This window comes from Haliotis asinina, chromosome 12 (assembly GCF_037392515.1).
Source record: "Haliotis asinina isolate JCU_RB_2024 chromosome 12, JCU_Hal_asi_v2, whole genome shotgun sequence".
NCBI classification, from domain to species: domain Eukaryota; kingdom Metazoa; phylum Mollusca; class Gastropoda; order Lepetellida; family Haliotidae; genus Haliotis; species Haliotis asinina.
In genome coordinates, this window is record NC_090291.1 from 21,482,906 (window position 1) to 21,501,254 (window position 18,349).

The 18,349-nt window shown below is 37.0% G+C and overlaps 2 protein-coding genes across 2 annotated transcripts in view; both read right to left on the bottom strand.

Annotated features, from left to right (window-relative positions):
* Positions 1–18,349, bottom strand: part of LOC137257430 (large ribosomal subunit protein eL14-like) — a 125,361-nt gene that overhangs the window by 28,757 nt on the left and 78,255 nt on the right. The window lies entirely within an intron of this gene.
* The window catches only part of LOC137257880 (sodium- and chloride-dependent transporter XTRP3-like), a 34,584-nt gene continuing 24,090 nt past the window's right edge, over positions 7,856–18,349 (bottom strand). The window contains exons 5-9 of the mRNA XM_067795370.1: positions 16,689–16,851; positions 13,346–13,553; positions 9,945–10,104; positions 9,251–9,413; positions 7,856–8,444 (exon numbers count right to left, since the gene is read on the bottom strand). Coding sequence (XP_067651471.1) covers positions 8,112–8,444; positions 9,251–9,413; positions 9,945–10,104; positions 13,346–13,553; positions 16,689–16,851 — 1,027 coding nt within the window. The 3' untranslated portion in view covers positions 7,856–8,111. The remainder of the gene's footprint in view (positions 8,445–9,250; positions 9,414–9,944; positions 10,105–13,345; positions 13,554–16,688; positions 16,852–18,349) is intronic.

An 18,349-nucleotide genomic window follows, 5' to 3' on the forward strand; every position in this document is an offset into this window, starting at 1 on the left:
TGAAACCCAGTCACTAAAACTACTCATTTTGACATTTAATTGCCTTAAATCGACCTTTTGGACAACTGTGCACAATTCTTTCCTGCAAATGAAATTTCAACCAATCCAACGTAATGTGGGGTATGCCTATGTAGGGCACTGTAGTAATCATGTACATTTCAAGATGTAAGTTATCTTGTTTACAGATCTGTCTAAACCTGTAACTGTGACAACTGTTTTGAAATATGACAGTTTTATGTTTTCACAATCTACTGCCATTTTATGTTGTCACCTTCTTTGCTTATTTTCCAAGATACAACTTGTTTTCATAGATGATTCTGTCAAAATTGCTTGTTGTCATAAATCAATCTGTTAGAAGCTGCGTCATGTAAAATCCTTTAGGTCATGATTCAAAAATATATTTATCTACATTTAGGAAGTACTTTGGATCTTCTGAGATTGGTGAAAACAAGAGTCATCAGAAGATGACATATCCCCCCGGCCCCCACATATTTGAAAGGACAAATCATCTGACAGTTACTTGATGGTTTCTTAGATTAAATCTGAATCGTTTTCATGGAAGTCATGAAAAATACACATGCCATATATCTGTAAACAGCAAAAGGCACCACTTCAAGATCTGTCTCATATATCTGTCAAGATCTACTGAAAGATGTCAAATGGTTTTCAAGTTGTGCTCTGGAAACGAAGCCTATCCCTCCATTTTGAGACTTAGTCAGAATTGTTTCAATGGAAACCAGAAAAAATAAAAATGCCAAAACATTGTAAATAGCAAAAGCACTCTGTGGTCTGCCTTAAATATCTGCCAAGTTTTGCTGTAAGATCTTGCATAGTTTTCAAGTTCTGCTCCGGAAACAAAGCCCATCTCTCCATTTTGAGACAAAGTCAGAATCGTTTCCATTGAAACTGGGAAAATGTAAATCACAAAAATCTGTAAATAGCACAGTTCACCACTTTAGGTTCTGACTGATATATCTACCAAGTTTTGCAGAAAAGTATTGAACGGGTTTTGAGTTCTGCTCCGGAAACGAAGCCCACCCCACCCCACCATAAGACTAACACCAAAATGTTCCATGGAAAAACGAAAAGAAGATAAATGCCAAAAATCTGTAAATAGCAAAAGGCACAACCATAGGCTGAGATTACTATATCTATCAAGTTTGGTCTAAAAATATTGAACAGTTTCTGAGTTATGCTCCGGAAACAAAATGATTATGGACGGACAGACAGATGAAGCGTGACTATATCCCCCCGCATTACATGACGAGGGGATAAAAAATGGTGGCACCCTGTCGCGAACATCTGCCAGTTTGAGAATATATATATTGTTTTGACTGAGTCACAAAACCTAAGAGTGAGTTAAGTTTTACGCCGCACTCAGCAATATTCCAGCTACATGGCGGCGGGCTGTAAATAATTGAGTCTGGACCAGACAATCCAGTGATCAACAACATGAGCATCAATCTCTGCAACTGGCAACTGATGACATGTGTCAACCAAGTCATCTAGTCTGACCACCCGATTCCGTTAGTCACCTCTTATGACAGGCACAGTCGCCTTTTATGGCAAGCATGGGTTGCTGAAGGCCTACTTTCTCCTGGTAGTAAAATATCTATTTGATTGATGGACAATAGAATTTTGCATAACATTGCTTATAACGTAACAATTTCACTCTTGGAAGCGAGGTGGGTGTCAATATATAATATTACTTACAATATTATTGTCAATTTGACTACAATTTCGCTTCTGAGGAAGAAATCGTTATAAGTTGTGTCATGCAAAATCCTTTTCATCATCAATCATTTAGTACAACTAGTAAGTAGTTTTGATTTTTTAACTCGATGAAAACAAATCTAAATAGCATCTTCTGTCTTGGAAGCAACATAAGTGTTGAACCACCCAATTTAATACTTCCACAATGCTTGCTTTGCTTTCAACACCTGGGAGCAATTGATGGCAACGCAACGATTCTGGATGTCTTTGAGAAGTGAGTAAATTGTCGAGCTTGTTACACATTTTATATACAACTAACTGACAATCCTTCCTCACATTATGTCACTGTGGTTCACTGCAGTACTCTGGTGACAGAGTTACAAAACCTGTCTGTGGTTTTGTAGGCAGGCGAGGGTGAAGCAGATGACTTTTGGCAACTTTTAATTGCTAGGTATTAATTAACCACGTTTTTAAAGAATGAATTTGGTGTTCCACTTAAGACTAACCACTATTTTTTCATATGCATTGGTCAAAAGAATACAAAAAAGAAAAGTTTGTTCTTTAAGGAATGCTTATGGATTCTTTCTCATTATTTAAAGGCACAATGTCACACATTTTTGACGATATTTCGGCCTAATATTATACATTGGGAGATATGAACAACACACTTAAGCTTCATATTGATGTGATAAAAGCTTAGTATCCCTTATAATAATAATAATTGATAATTGACACTTCAAGGCGAACAGCTTCCAAACAAGGAACAGTAACCAAATATGGTATGTAAACAATTGCTCTGTACACTGGAAACTGTCACATGTGATGTTGTCGGTGTTTGTCGAACTGGTTTCATTCACAATATGTGTAGGATGTTTATAAGGAGAGCTTTAAGGGAGATAACTCCATGAGGTTTGATTGAAATAATGTTAGGCTGATAGGGGGCGTGTGAGTCCATGTAATGCAATATTGCATCAATTCATTGGAACTTTTTAATATGATATTGTAATATAAATATGTAATTCTTTTAGGAATGAAAGATATAGTAACCTCTTTGAGGGTTTATAGTATTGTTGAATTGCAATTACTACTGCATTACTTGTTGTTACAGAAGTGTGAAATAATTCCTTTAACAATTGATAGCATAAAGTTAAATATATAACCTTGATTCATGAATTGGACGTTGGCAATCTGAATGTTCCACCACATATCTGCACAAACACAGAGAGGTCATTGTAACTACTAGTTCTACAGATCTGCTGGCAAAGAATATTCATTATCATTATCAAATAATGACAAATATGGTAAATAATAGCAACATAATGCTTTTCTCAAATGCTACAAAACAGGTAAATATTAATGCCCTGCTAAACACAACAGAGTAGTACCAAAATGCAGAAATAACGAAGTTAAATGTATACAAACAGGTTCACACAACATCATAGAAAACTCAATCTTAGCAGGATAAACACAGCCATGTTTCTTACCCCCCTACCCCTTCTTTGGTCATAGCAACAGTTCTAGATTGTGGAATACATTTGTCATGGAAGACACTAATAGATTATCAGTATACTATTGAGACACATTCTTTTCATCAATGTCTTAACAAACTTAAAGGAAATAATATTTACCAGACACACAAATAAATTGAAACTTGAGAAAGGTCAACATCTTTCTCACTTATAATTGTGCTTTTTGTGGGGCATTTAGAAGTGTCAGAAAATGAAAACATCAAGCCTATAGATATCAATTTCTTTATCTTTTGCAACAGTGTTTCAGGGTGACTTCTTGTCTCATCGGGTAAGTGCACTGCTTTAATAAATGCCATGTTCAACCAATGTGCAATCTGCAAAAATGATGGTCTCAGCAACAAAGTTCAGAACCTTAATCACATATATATCCCCTACCCACAAACATCTAACTGACAAACACATTCCATTGCATCCAGCATGACAGTATGTTTGAAGTTCAAATGGAAAAGGTCCCAGTCAGTAAAACCCCTGGTTCTGTGTGTATCTTGGCAAAAAAACAGCTGTCATTTGTTATTAAGAGTAACATTTCACACCTTCAGATAATTGCATGCTTGAATGCCCATCATGTTGACATCTGTAACAAGTTTCTTGTTTCAAGGAACCAACACTTGACTCTACACTTGGTGGCTTGAGAATGTTTTAAATCATCTGCAAAGAGCTCCACTTTCTAGAGAAGAACTATTTACCTGCTACAGATCTACTAACAAGTGTATGGGCAGACAAACAAACAGATCACTTTATATGCCTTGGAATGAAATGAAAGCAAACATTACAATTTCCATGGACGACGACACAAAACTAAACCTGACTATAATGATCTTAAAACACTTCACTGATGATGCCATAGTTCTCTCATGTACCAAGCCTTTGTCACAGCATTCTAGTTTATTGAGGAACCAATTTTGTATTTTTTAAAATGAATATTTTCAGTGGAAAAAGACCAGTTAATTCATTGGTCACACCTTCAACAGAGAACATTGCATTTTAAGTTGAAATCAAAGGATTGCTTATAAAGATTACTGGGAAAGACCTTGGTTAGGTGAAAGAGTGGCTGAATGTTCATACAGTGTTTGTCAACAAGCTCTTATAATCAAAATGCCTGTTTGAAAAATGTCAGACTTTAACACATGACTGAAATATATGTATTGTATTTAACAAAAACATACACTGATGTAAGAATGTTGATGCTGTTGATGTTCAGGATGGAATAACAAAGGTCACAGGCAGATGTGAGATAAGGTTGTTCACTTAACACATCAGGAACCCTATGTACACAGGAACATTGTAGTATGACAACTATCAGTGAAATATGTACAGTGACATCATTGTGCATGGATTATTTAAGTTTATGTGAGCTGACATTGTGTCATGACTATTTAAGGTCAATGAACATGACATTGTGTTAGCACTATTAAAGACACATGCACCGTGAAGCATTGCATCATGTCATTTATTTTCCTACAACTATCTATGAAGTGATGTTATTGTGCTTTCAGGGATCTACGCACAGTGTAATTATTGTGCTATGACTATTGAAGGTCCATGCACACTGAATTGGGCACTAAGATTAAAGAGGATCCACACAGTGATATCATAGCACTGAGACTATCCAGGGTCTAAGCATAGTGATATCATAGCACTAAGACTATCCAGGGTCTAACCATAGTGATATCATAGCACTAAGACTATCCAGGGTCTAACCACAGTGATATCATAGCACTAAGACTATCCAGAGTCTAAGCACAGTGATATCATAGCAATAAGACTATCCAGAGTCTAAGCACAGTGATATCATAGCACTAAGACTAGACACGGTTAAAACTATCCAGGGTTTAACCACAGTGATATCATAGCACTAAGACTATCCAGAGTCTACGCACAGTGATATCATAGCACTAAGACTAGACAAGGTTAAGACTATCAAGGGTCTAACCACAGTGATATCATAGCATTAACACTATCCAGGGTCTAGCCACAGTGAGATCATTATTCTACAGCTATTGAAGTTAACATACATTGGTAATATAGTTCTACTACAATTGAGATTCCATGCAGTGATGCCGTGCTATGACTACTGAGGGCCTGTGTAAAGTGATATGTGCTGTGACTATCTAGGGTCTAAACAGGTGAGTGTCATCACCTGAGGATGGTAGGCAAGCTTGCTGACTCAGCAGTTCATGCAGCAGGGATGGATGCACATTAAGGTGTCAGTATCGGTTGAGATGGAAACTATCTTTGGCAACATGTGAAAAGCTAAAAAAAAATGAATAAAACAATTCACAGAATCATTAAAACCAACCAGATGAAGACTGTTTTAATCATTATCTACAAAGTCTTGTTGGTGAGACTGTGAAAACTGGCATGGTGCTCCATGAAATACCAGCACAGAAGCTGGGAACATGGTCTACAGTATGTAGCACTCTCTTTGTGTGCAGCAGGAAAATACTGCAGAGTTTCCATGGCAACCATGGTGTCTGGTACGTATGGGGCAATAACCGGTATAAGAAAATATAGATTTGTATATATATATATATATGTATGTATATATGTAGTACTTGGTATAACACATAAAGAATTTATATAGAAATTTACATCTGAATTGTATATGATAACAGTGGTATAAACTGTATCACTGTTACATATCATTTAAGACTATTTACATTATTAAAAATTTACATTCATGCGTTCAGTCTTTGGATCAATGCCTTGACAGTCTCTAAATCAAGTGAAAAACTCTAACTCTATACATTCAGGCATATTGTCATGGCACACAGCTATGTAAATATGTAGATTCTTACCACCTATTTAAGAAAAGTTCAAGTCATTATCCTCTAGGATGGAGTCCCTTGCTTCTTATAAACAAAGTGTTTAAAGGACAGATTTGGAAAGTTGGACTGGAAGACTGCACTGGCACTGAATGGGTTGTCATCACAGGTAATACAGACATGTACCCCAGGTATGTTTCTGTGTATAGAAACATATCCCAGCCAAAATCTGAATACAGAAACATACCCTGTGATGCGTCCATCCCCATTTTGCCACAGTTTTTTACTTTAACTGTCATACTATAAGAGATGAATTTGATTGTGTTAGATATGTAATGGGCATACACAGTAATTAGCATTAAATGGCGCACAATACCATTAACAATCAGATGACAGCAAACAACTGCTTTTAGTTGCTAAAGATGAACTCGTCCATCGCTATTTAGGGTACAAAGTACATCTCTGTATTCTGGCTTTGTTTAGGGTGGATCTCTGCCCACAGAAATATACCTGGTGTGCATGTCTTTAGTAACTGTTCCGATAATGGCCCTTCAACTCCACTGATGTTTATTATTATCTGTTGCCACATCACAAAGGAAAGCATGCCTGAGCAAGATACTTACATCGATAAGTTCGGGTGACAGTGGAGGAGTAACAGGTGAGTTACATATGAATACAACAGCTAAACAGTGCCTTTGAAAAAATACAAATGGACAAAAGGGAGGCAACTCTTCTTAACCTGGAAAGAGTTCAGTTGAGAATTCTTGTTTGTTCATTCTAAATGTGACAAGTCTGAATGTGAAAGAACAGTGTGAATTTTCACTTCTAATCCTCCAGGGAAATCATGTGCATATGTTTGTCTACAAATGGTTCAGTTACATGATTTCAGTGGTAAACAAACGTTAATGTCAGAGAGCCAATCATGAACACAAGCCTCAAATCACAAGGTATATTATATGTGATCATTAGAATAATAGTCACATAAAGGATGAGTGGAGGGAGATAATTCCCATCAACTTCAGTGGCTACAAACTCATGCACTTAGGGAGCATTTAGGCATAATGCAGAATATTTAACATTTAACTGTTATTGTATTTACCTACCTACCTACCTACCTACCTTCCTACCTAGCTACCTACCTACCTATCAACTCTGTTTCCATGCAAAGCTCGTTTGTAAATCATAAACAAAACAGTGGCTCTTATACTGTTGATATTCCAAATAAAAAAAAATGCAAACTGTTATTTCAATATTCTTGTCAATCATCGCTTTGATCGAGACTTTATACAGAAAGACACATCATCCATAATTCAGTGGTTACACGGCATTCCTCCCTCACCCAGGAATACACATGGCTGCAGTACTGTTTAATGACGAGTACGGTTTTATGTTCGTCTTAGCAATAATCCGGGAATATCATAGCTGTGGACACAAGAAATGGGCTTCCAACATTGACACCATGTAGGGAAGCGTACCCGAGTCTTCAGGGTGATAAGCAGATGCATTAACTATATTGCTTCAGATTCGGTAATAGGTTTAACATAACTTCAGGCACTAAAAGAGCAAATCTCATTACAATAACAAATAAGCCCATCAGTTTTAATTGTTGGATTACACATGAGCTATTTTCATTTTCAAAATCAGAAAAAAAGAGTCCACTAAATGTCTCATTCCCTTTTTCTGCTGACACATGTTAGAACACAGAAGTAAAACTTGAAAAAAAACTCTTATGACATTCACCGGCACACAAACACTCATCACAAAACAAAAACGATATTCTCTTGTTTCTGTCCTCAAACCTTGACTCAGCTAATATGTAATTTTAATAATAACGGCTAAATTTGCTTCATTTCATTAGTTTAGTGTACAAGCTGTCAACTAACAGACAAGCATCATTACAGTGTCCGTACCTGTTCCTGGGTAATAGAGGAACATCATGTGTACAAGCCATGAAACAATCATGATGCGTAGAAATAGAGGCACATATTCTCAGCAGTGACTTATGCAGGTATCAGGACAAACAGATCAGCAACACAAACAACTCATGAAACAACCATCAAGACACAGTATGTATACCATAACATATGTATGCATATAATAGAACTTATACATGGGAATCTCTAGCTTCGAATTCCTGTAGGATCTCTTGCCCAGATGACTTTCCAACGTACAGGATCTCATCATGCCCCGCTCCCTCGTCGGAGTTGTGTCCAGAGTCATTGTCCTCTATTGTGGCATTGCTCCTGATGAACTTCATAGTAGAGCTAGTTACGCCCTGTGTGTCAGCTCGTGCTGCCTTGGCCACGTTGTACGAGAGACATCCAAATCGACGTAATATTGCAATAGCGGGCATCCATAGTATGGAGGAGAGAACCAGGAAGGCACAAACGGTGGAGGCATACCATGGATAAGGCTTTTCATCAACAGCCAGCTCACCCTGGAACATGTCAAATAAGGACAATGTGAAAAAGACATTTAATTTTCTTATTTCAAGACAGTTATTAAATTCATATTAATAACCCCAATCAAAATCTGGGCTAAAAGTCTTCAGTCACCCATGCTTAATGTAAAAATGTTCAGTTACAAATTGGTGAGAAACTGGAATAGTGTCGTATAGTGACCAGCCTAAATGTGTGTGACTTGGCCAAGACTTGGTCATTAATTACATGACCTACTTGAAGGGTGGGCCTGGTAACAGGGATGTTACAGAGATGACAGGAGGAGATGACAGGGTATAACACCTGATAGAGCAGCTGGGGACAGGGTATAACCTCTGACACAGGAGCTGGGAACAGGGTATAACACCTGATAAAACAGCTGGGGACAGGGTATAACCTCTGACACAGGAGCTGGAAACAGGGTATAACACCCGATAAAACAGCTGGGGACAGGGTATAACCTCTGACACAGGAGCTGGGAACAGGGTATAACACCTGATAAAACAGCTGGGGACAGGGTATAACTTCTGACACAGGAGCTGGGAACAGGGTATAACACCTGATACAGTAGATGGCAACAGATCACAGGAGCAGCACCCGTGACCATGTCCTTTACATTGTGAATCTTAGTAAACAAAATTCTTAAAGCTCCTCTCATCTACCATTAACCTGTAAAGAACTGTGTGCTCTTCCTTGTGAAACTTTTTACCTTATCTTGGATTTCATAGTTATAGATATATAAGACTCACATAGTTACTTGTGAACATGCATGTAGTTGTTTCTGTAATATTTCATGCCACCTTACATTGTTTATATCGTAAGGCTTGTATGTGAGAGGCTTGCTGAACTTGCTGATGAGGGTCGAGATGAGGAGTGTGATGATAAGTAGTGGGGCCACCACCTTCCACACGACCCGCCAGTAGATGTTGGGTCTGTGTCCTATCATGAACTCTACATCTGTGCAGAACCTGCAGTCACCAACAGCAGCGATGTAGTACATCCACAACAACACAACACAACATCACAAACACTCAAATTTTATGCAATATGTGTACAGGATGCATTAGACTTGCATGTATATAATCAACATTGTGACTCTGGGACATGTGTATACAAATGTGTCTGACCCTAGCTCTTGGGACTTTTGACTTTCTGGTGCTGCTATTGCCAACTGAGTGTTTAATTCATCAATGACTGATGATGACATTATTGTACTTCTTGACACATTTAACCATTACTCGGTATGAAAAAACACAAACCTTTTGTGGGATACTTATGACCCTTCGGTGGCAAGCAAGTACATGCCTTAATATAAAACATGTGGAAGTTATCATAAAACAGTATTAGGTACTTGCTTGAATTTAGCATTGTTGGGAGGAGTTTGTCTTATTTAATTATTGACCGTCATGGTCTGCCTATCAACTTGCATGGGTTTTACAAGATAGTGACTGGCCAGTCTGATAGCTACATTCCAGAACCCCCATAGGAGGAGCTGGTACCTGTTGAGTCCATAGACGTAGGCGACACCAATTGTCTCTGCTAGAGCCACCAGGATGAGTGGGAAGGAACCAGCAAAGGTGTCAAAGAGTGCCACCCAGTAAGATCCACTTCCAAGAACGAACAGGATTCCAGTGATGCAGCTGGTGCCACATAACACCGCTGCAGAGAGAGGACAACAGTGTTAGTGAGTGAGATGTACTCTCTAGGACAAACAGGATCTGACTGACACAGATGCAGAGAGAGGACAACAGTGTTAGTGAGTGAGATGTACTCTCTAGGACAAACAGGATCTGACTGACACAGATGCAGAGAGAGGACGACAGTGTTAGTGAGTGAGATGTACTCTCGAGGGCAAACAGGATCTGACTGACACAGATGCAGAGAGAGGACGACAGTGTTAGTGAGTGAGATGTACTCTCTAGGACAAACAGGATCTGACTGACACAGATGCGGAGATAGGACGACAGTGTTAGTTAGTGAGATGTACTCTCTAGGACAAACAGGATCTGACTGACTCAGATGCAGAGAGAGGACGACAATGTTAGTGAGTGAGATGTACTCACGTACTAACTGTACATGAATTGCCTGTACTAAATGTATTGGAAACACCTGCATTAACTGTATTGGAATGACCTGTACTAACTGTATTGGAAATACCTAGAGTAACTACTGGAATGGTCTGTAGTAAATATTGGAATGACCTGTACTAACTGTATTGGAAATACCTAGAGTAACTACTGGAATGGTCTGTAGTAACTGTATTGGAAATACCTAGAGTAACTACTGGAATGGTCTGTACTAACTGTATTGGAAATACCTAGAGTAACTACTGGAATGGTCTGTACTAACTGTATTGGAAATACCTAGAGTAACTACTGGAATGGTCTGTAGTAAATATTGGAATGACCTATACTAACTGTATTGGAAATACCTAGAGTAACTACTGGAATGGTCTGTACTAACTGTATTGGAAATACCTAGAGTAACTACTGGAATGGTCTGTACTAACTGTATTGGAAATACCTAGAGTAACTACTGGAATGGTCTGTACTAAATGTATTGGAAATACCTAGAGTAACTACTGGAATGGTCTGTACTAACTGTATTGGAAATACCTAGAGTAACTACTGGAATGGTCTGTAGTAAATATTGGAATGACCTATACTAACTGTATTGGAAATACCTAGAGTAACTACTGGAATGGTCTGTACTAACTGTATTGGAAATACCTAGAGTAACTACTGGAATGGTCTGTACTAACTGTATTGGAAATACCTAGAGTAACTACTGGAATGGTCTGTACTAAATGTATTGGAAATACCTAGAGTAACTACTGGAATGGTCTGTACTAACTGTATTGGAAATACCTAGAGTAACTACTGGAATGGTCTGTAGTAAATATTGGAATGACCTGTACTAACTGTATTGGAAATACCTAGAGTAACTACTGGAATGGTCTGTACTAACTGTATTGGAAATACCTAGAGTAACTACTGGAATGGTCTGTACTAACTGTATTGGAAATACCTAGAGTAACTACTGGAATGGTCTGTACTAACTGTATTGAAAATACCTAGAGTAACTACTGGAATGGTCTGTAGTAAATATTAGAATGACCTGTACTAACTGTATTGGAAAGACTGAGCTCCAGATAAGCTGCATATTTGTGTAAAATACAAACAGAAATGTAGAAATATGCAAGAAGAATAAATGCAATGTCAGAGTATGAAAAAGCACTAAAAATATTTACACCTATGGAACAAAATAACAATGTATATTTACCCAATACATCAAAACATGTTGCATATCATATCAAGTCAAGTTAACCGAACTGAAAATTTTTCCACCTCTAAATATTGCAATTAACCAATCTTTACTGTAAATGCACATAAAATGTGCAACAGATATTGAATACCAATCTTGTTAACCCTTCACACATTGGCCCATCTATAAAAAACCAATCAAATAGTTGTTTCTTTTTGTAAACAAACTGATAATGTGAGCATGTGTGGTTGAAAGCTTCCACATGTTCAAAGTAAGAAACACGTATCTAGTGTTTTCACTTCACAAACAGAAAACTACTTCAATAGAGGACTTCTAGATGTATAAATAAGCAAGTACTTTATTTCACAATAAGAATCCATTGCCTGTGATATTTTAAATAAACTTGCAATATTAGAATACCATTCGCAGAGTGGAAGTGAAACAACATGATGGGAACAAGTTTTTGAGAAAAAAAACAAACTGTTAGAGTGAAGACATGGTGGTTACATCATACAATAGCCATCTTGGTATTACAGTGGAGAGGTGGATAAAGCTGTATTAGCTATTTGCATGAATTTAGCTTTGTTGGGAGGAGTTTGTCTTATTTAATTATTGAACAAGCAGTGTCAGTACTGTGGCAAAATCTCCCCTGAAAATTAGCGAATTAAACTTAAGAAGTAATGAATATGAAGGTAGTAGTTTAAGGTGAATCTTGGTGATGAATAAGAAAATCCAGTGACCAGTTCTTGAGATATCATGTTGACAAACTTAACATGCAGGTGAACATGCTGAAATCAACAAAGTGTCTCCGTGACCTTGAACATTAAGTGAAGATCACCAGAAACTATTGAGCCCTGCACCTTCCCTAGATGAAGCTTGATGTCGAATGTGAAGAAAATCCAGAGAATGGTACTTGAGGTATCTTGCTCACAAGCTTAACATGCAGCTTAAGATGCTGAAATCTTCAAAGTGTCCCATGACCTTGAAAATTAAGTGAAGGTCACCAAAATTGACTGGTACCTGTTCCTTCCCTAGAAAAAGCTTGGAGTTGAATATGAAAAAAATCCAGTGAATGGTTCTTGAGATATCTCGCTGACAAGCTTAACATATGTGTATCATTTGAATGTTGATGTTCATATAAAGTTAGGAAAAGTAAACCCTGGGAAGCAGTCTTACTAACGAAAAGTAAAACCTGTCCCTCCAAAACAAAAACCTCAAATGCGGTTATTCTGGGAAAACAAGAGATGGCCAAAGCTGGCCAACAAGAGTCAATGTTACTATCACATCACATTTCTGAATAGTGCCTGATTTTGGTATGCAAATTTGGGACCTGTGTGTTTGTCCATGTATATTATAATGAGTGCTCTAATGTGAACATAGGATGTCCTTAGAACCCTAAATGCCTTTCAGTTACCCAGCATGCCTCTCTTCCCTTTTGGTACTGGCAAGGCATTTGACAAGCAAGCCACTTCAGAGCCTCGTAATCATCTTTGTTGAGTACATAGCTGAAAGAAGTGATGTAGACAATAGCACTGAAAACACTACATACATAAGTCGAATGGTAGAAAACATGATCAAATTTCAGCAGCTGACTGTCAAGTATATAACAGTTTTACCATTCCAGCCAGATGCATACCTGAAAGAAGCCACTTTTTCTTCATCCACGCGTAAAGTTGAAGGTCATGAAGTGATGTAGAAACACCTTCAATAGTGCCAAACTCACTGCCCAGGCCCAAAGACAGGAGCATAAGAAAGAAAACAATGGACCAGAATGGCGCCGATGGTCCAAATTCATTGATGGCCTGAGTGAAGATGATGAATGCCAGTCCGGTGCCTTCAGCTCCCTTGATGAACAGAACAGGTAACTGTAGCAATGTGAACGACAAGTCAAACAATCCATATCTTTAATCATGAGTTGAAACATCATCTAAATCTATAATATAATATGTGAAATCATCGTATGCTGCACAAATGTTGCTGGAGATGCCTTCAACACTGAAAGAAATATTTTTATCCTAGTACTTTTAGTAGAAGTTTAGTTACATCTTTTGGTCTCTTTTTAAAAGTTCAACCTTCAAATAGTGATGAAAATTAGTGCTGAAATTCAGCAAATTCACTTTGACAAATTCTGAGAAAATACAGAAAATAATCTATCATATCATACATCTTCTGTCATTATCACACACAAACAGCCTCCGCTTTCATTAAATTTTTTTTATAAAAATACATATATATATATACTTTATGTATTTTATACATAGTAAGTTTGCTATATATGAATTGATAAAATATCAAAATAAGCAAAATCAGCATGTCATGACCAGTTGGCAACTTTCGATAAGATCATGTTTATGGAGCTTATGAAATGAAAGTTAAGAGTTTAGAAAGTGACAAATGATGAAAAGTATAAGTGTAGTGCCACAATATTTTAGGAAATAATACTGATATATAAGGTTTTTCTTCAAAATGACTTTTAGGGCGGTCATGCTGAAGATGGAATTTAAACCATGAATATTGATATACCCAACTGGGATATGATGACATGAGTCAACCAAGTCAGTGAGTCTGACCACTCCATCCCGTTAGTCACCTCATACCTAGTTTCCGTGTTACAACCCTTGTTTTCATAGACGATTCTGTCAAATGACTTGGTGTCACTAGTTTTGTAATCCATGTCAGGGGGTACATACCTACATGATATTTGTCATCATTCACTTGATGCTCAGTTAATGAATTTATAACAGGTACTATTAGTGATAACGCAAAGGTCCCTATTTGGCATTTCTTGAGTCTGGATCGATCAAAGGATTAACCGATAACATGCTGATTGATGAATTACTTATATGCGGATTTAAACGGGAATTTGTCAAAAGGTAGTGTTTATGTATGTACTAATCTATACTGAATACACTCTGTTGTGTCTGTGTTTGTGTAAAAACAACACCCTTCTTTCAAAGGATTAACCACCAATACATTGATTGATTGGCTAACTAAATTACTTTTTTTAAAGAATGACGCACATTATGCAATAAGTTGCCAGGTGTGCTATCTTGGGTGACCAAGGAGACTATACAGCAATGTGAAAAACCTGAAATGATACATCACGTTTTTGTACATTAGACTGTTAAAAGACACATCACTTGGGAAAGCTGCAGATAAATTATATATCACTCGTTTTTGTGGATATTGATGAATACATTCCTCAAACAAGGTAAGAGCCTGACATTGCTCCCATAACTTTAATCTGGTTTAATTTTAATATTTGCATTTTCTTTTTATTAAGTTGTCGTAGCTTTCAACAGAATCATTGTTTTCGTCGTGAAGTGTAATGATATAGACGACATACACTAGGGCGTGCGTGCGAATTATGATTCATATAGGCAAATGTCTAGATATTACATTCCTGTTATACATTCGCAGATCGCCTCTTTTTATTAAGTTTCAAAATGCATACAAGTATGATTATATAGTATTTAGTATTATGAGACCAAATATAAAGACGTATATTGACAACTGTCTACATACTGGTGAGTAAACGTTACAAACCAAGTAAATTTAGCAAGTGAAGAAATTTATCGTGCAGTATTTTCACTTCAACCCTGACCTCGCTTATGTTATGTTCCAGGTTGTGTCATACAAACTCCTTTTGGTCATGATTCAAATACATATTTAACTACCATTAGAAAGTAGTTTTGATTTTCTAACTTGATGAAAACAAACCATAATCTCAATAATTCTAACAGACTTCAGCCCGTGACGTCATGATTTTCACGTCCTGTCTGAGGATAAATGCTATTTAGGTTTGTATTCACCGACTTACAAAATCTTACTTTCTACTGGCAGTAAAATATGTATTTTATTGATGAACATTAGGATTTTACATGACATTGCTTATAACATAACAATTTCACTCCTGGAAGCGAGGTGGAGATCAATATAATATTACTTGCAATATCAATGTCACTTCAACCCCCACCTTGCTTCCATGGAAGAAGTCGTTATGTTACAATTTGTGTCATGCAAAATCCTTTTGGCCATGATTCATATATACATAATTAACTACTAGCAAAAAGTATTTTTGACTTTGTAACTTCATGAAAACAAACCACAATCTCACTAATTCTAACAGACTTTAACCAGTCACTTCACCATTTTCAAAAATGGCGTCGTCCTGTCTGAGGATAAATGCTATTTCAGTTTGTTTTCATCGACTTACAAAATCAAAATTACTTTTCACACCATCACCCTACCCCAAGGAGCAACTGACAGCAACACAACAATTTGGCATGTCTTTGGTGATGTCGAGAAATCAGCAAAATGACAAGCTTCCTACACATTTTCTATACAGCTAACTGAAATTCGTTCGTGCTATGACGTCACTGCAGGGCTCTGGCAACAGAGTTATGTAATCTGTCTGTGGTTTCGTTTGCGGGCGAGAGAGAAGGAGACAACTTTTTTTTTTTTGCAACTTTTGAGCGCTTGGTATTAATTAACCACGAGCATTTTTTTTAAAAAAAAACAAACCCGGTGTTCCATTTATGACTAACCACAAGTCTTTCATGTGCAGTGGTAAAAAGAGTACCAAAATATTGAGTCTATTCTTCTTTAAACAAACAAAAACTTAAAACATTAAAAACTGTCAAAAGGCAGACTGAAAATATCACACACAATGTTCGTATTCCTACAACCAACTACATATCACCCAAGTTTCAGTACCTTTTGAACAACACTCAACAAGCATGAGCCACAACACATATTTTTCAAAATGGCTGCCAAAACTTGAATAAACTTGTACTTTTCCACTTAGGAACAATCTTCAGGGGGTGAACCTCATGTTTCACTGATGTAGAAGAAGTGAACAATGAATGAAGGACAGGGGACTAAGATATAAGTCCACTTGATTTTCAGTGAGAAAAGCTGAGAACATTCATGTGTATATTTTCCTGTATTTATTCATTTCTCTCTCCATCACTTGTTACCTTGTTTAGGTCATCTTGTAAGTTACAATGCCGTAGTTTTTCCGTGGTGTTGGTGATGTTACCAATGTTGTCAGCAAACTGTTCCAGGTACACAGACTGCGTCAAAGTCGTCTCATTATACTCAAGGTTGTATGGACTTATTTCAAGAAGCAGTTCAATGTTTCTGTGAAACATGAAACAGATGAAACTCTGTTAATCATAAGAATAAAATCAGTGAAGCTGCGGTACTGTGCAACACATATTTGGGATTACACTTTGTAAAGGACACATTCTAATATATATTGCTGTTATTTTTCAGTACATTCTTGGACCAAGTATTTGACATTTTCAGATTGATAACTGTTTCATGCCACACTTCGAACGTATGACAGTTATTTCATTATGACACGTAATAAGGGAGACAAACAATCATAAGACGTTTCATGGGAAATAAATAATCAGAGTGAATATTCATGAGGCCAGTCAGCCTCTGTCAACTTGGTATCCAACAATTTGGCCTTAAATTCAATGTATGCAGTCACTAGAAATACATCAAAATTCCAAATCTGTATTATTTCAAATAGATGAAAAAAGTTTAAACTTGAGACAAAGATACTTGATTGTTTTCTATAAGCATATTATTCACAATTTCTTACAAACAGCAGTAATGAAAACAAAGTTCTTGTCAAAAGTATTTTTCCCTTTGTATTCAACCATTTCTGTTATCCTTGTAAACCAACCCAAAACAAAACATGTATATGACCTTTTCTGAGTCGACAAGTCAGGACATTTTGTAAATTAGGTAGGAAATGTTGAATTTCATGTTATTATATGACCCTACACCAACTAACATATTATAGCTAAAATCATATGATTTGAAATCAGCTTATCTTTATTGTTTAGTCTCATTTTACCATTCAGACCTTCATTGCTTAGGAACACTTCCTGTCTTATTTTGTTCCCAATGTCTGGCATATCAAAACAAGGAAATCTGTTCATCACAACAATAACACTTTTCTTCATCCTACGAAATAAAAGGCAAATTGTGAAATTAAGGTGAAATTAATATAATGAAAAAAATATTCAAATAAATGAAAGTGCCTTTGCCAGGTCATCCTGAAGAGAACATCAGCACTTTGCCCTTATAAGGGTTTCTTTGATATAACTGCCAAGAACCGGACCAGGAATGTCTTCACTCAGCACTAATATAAGTAGCTGTCATTTTTCATCCACAGATCAGACATGCCTAACGGTATCATATTCCAAACACAGGTTATTCAACTCTTTCAAAAACGTTGTCATGCAGTAACACACACAAGTCAAGTTTCAAGTCAAGCTGAATAACTGCTTCCTTTCCTGACTAGATTTGGTTTATCAAAGAGTTGAATGCCCTGTTGAACGCAGCCTGTACAAGTTACTTGTTATCAGACAACCCCACAAGGTCGGGCCTCACAATGCCCAGGGGGAGATGTGTTCCCATTGATTCCCCAAGTCAGAGCTAGGGTAATCTGTCAATGGCCTTGACAATTACAACTTGGTATACAGTCATGGCAGAAGCGTTCTCTCAGTAGTGACTGATTTGGCCTTGATTTGACCACACTGTAGAACACCAATGGACACTGTTCACAAATTATTCTACATTTTATTCTAAATGCTTTCTAAGATTACAAGCTTTACTGTAA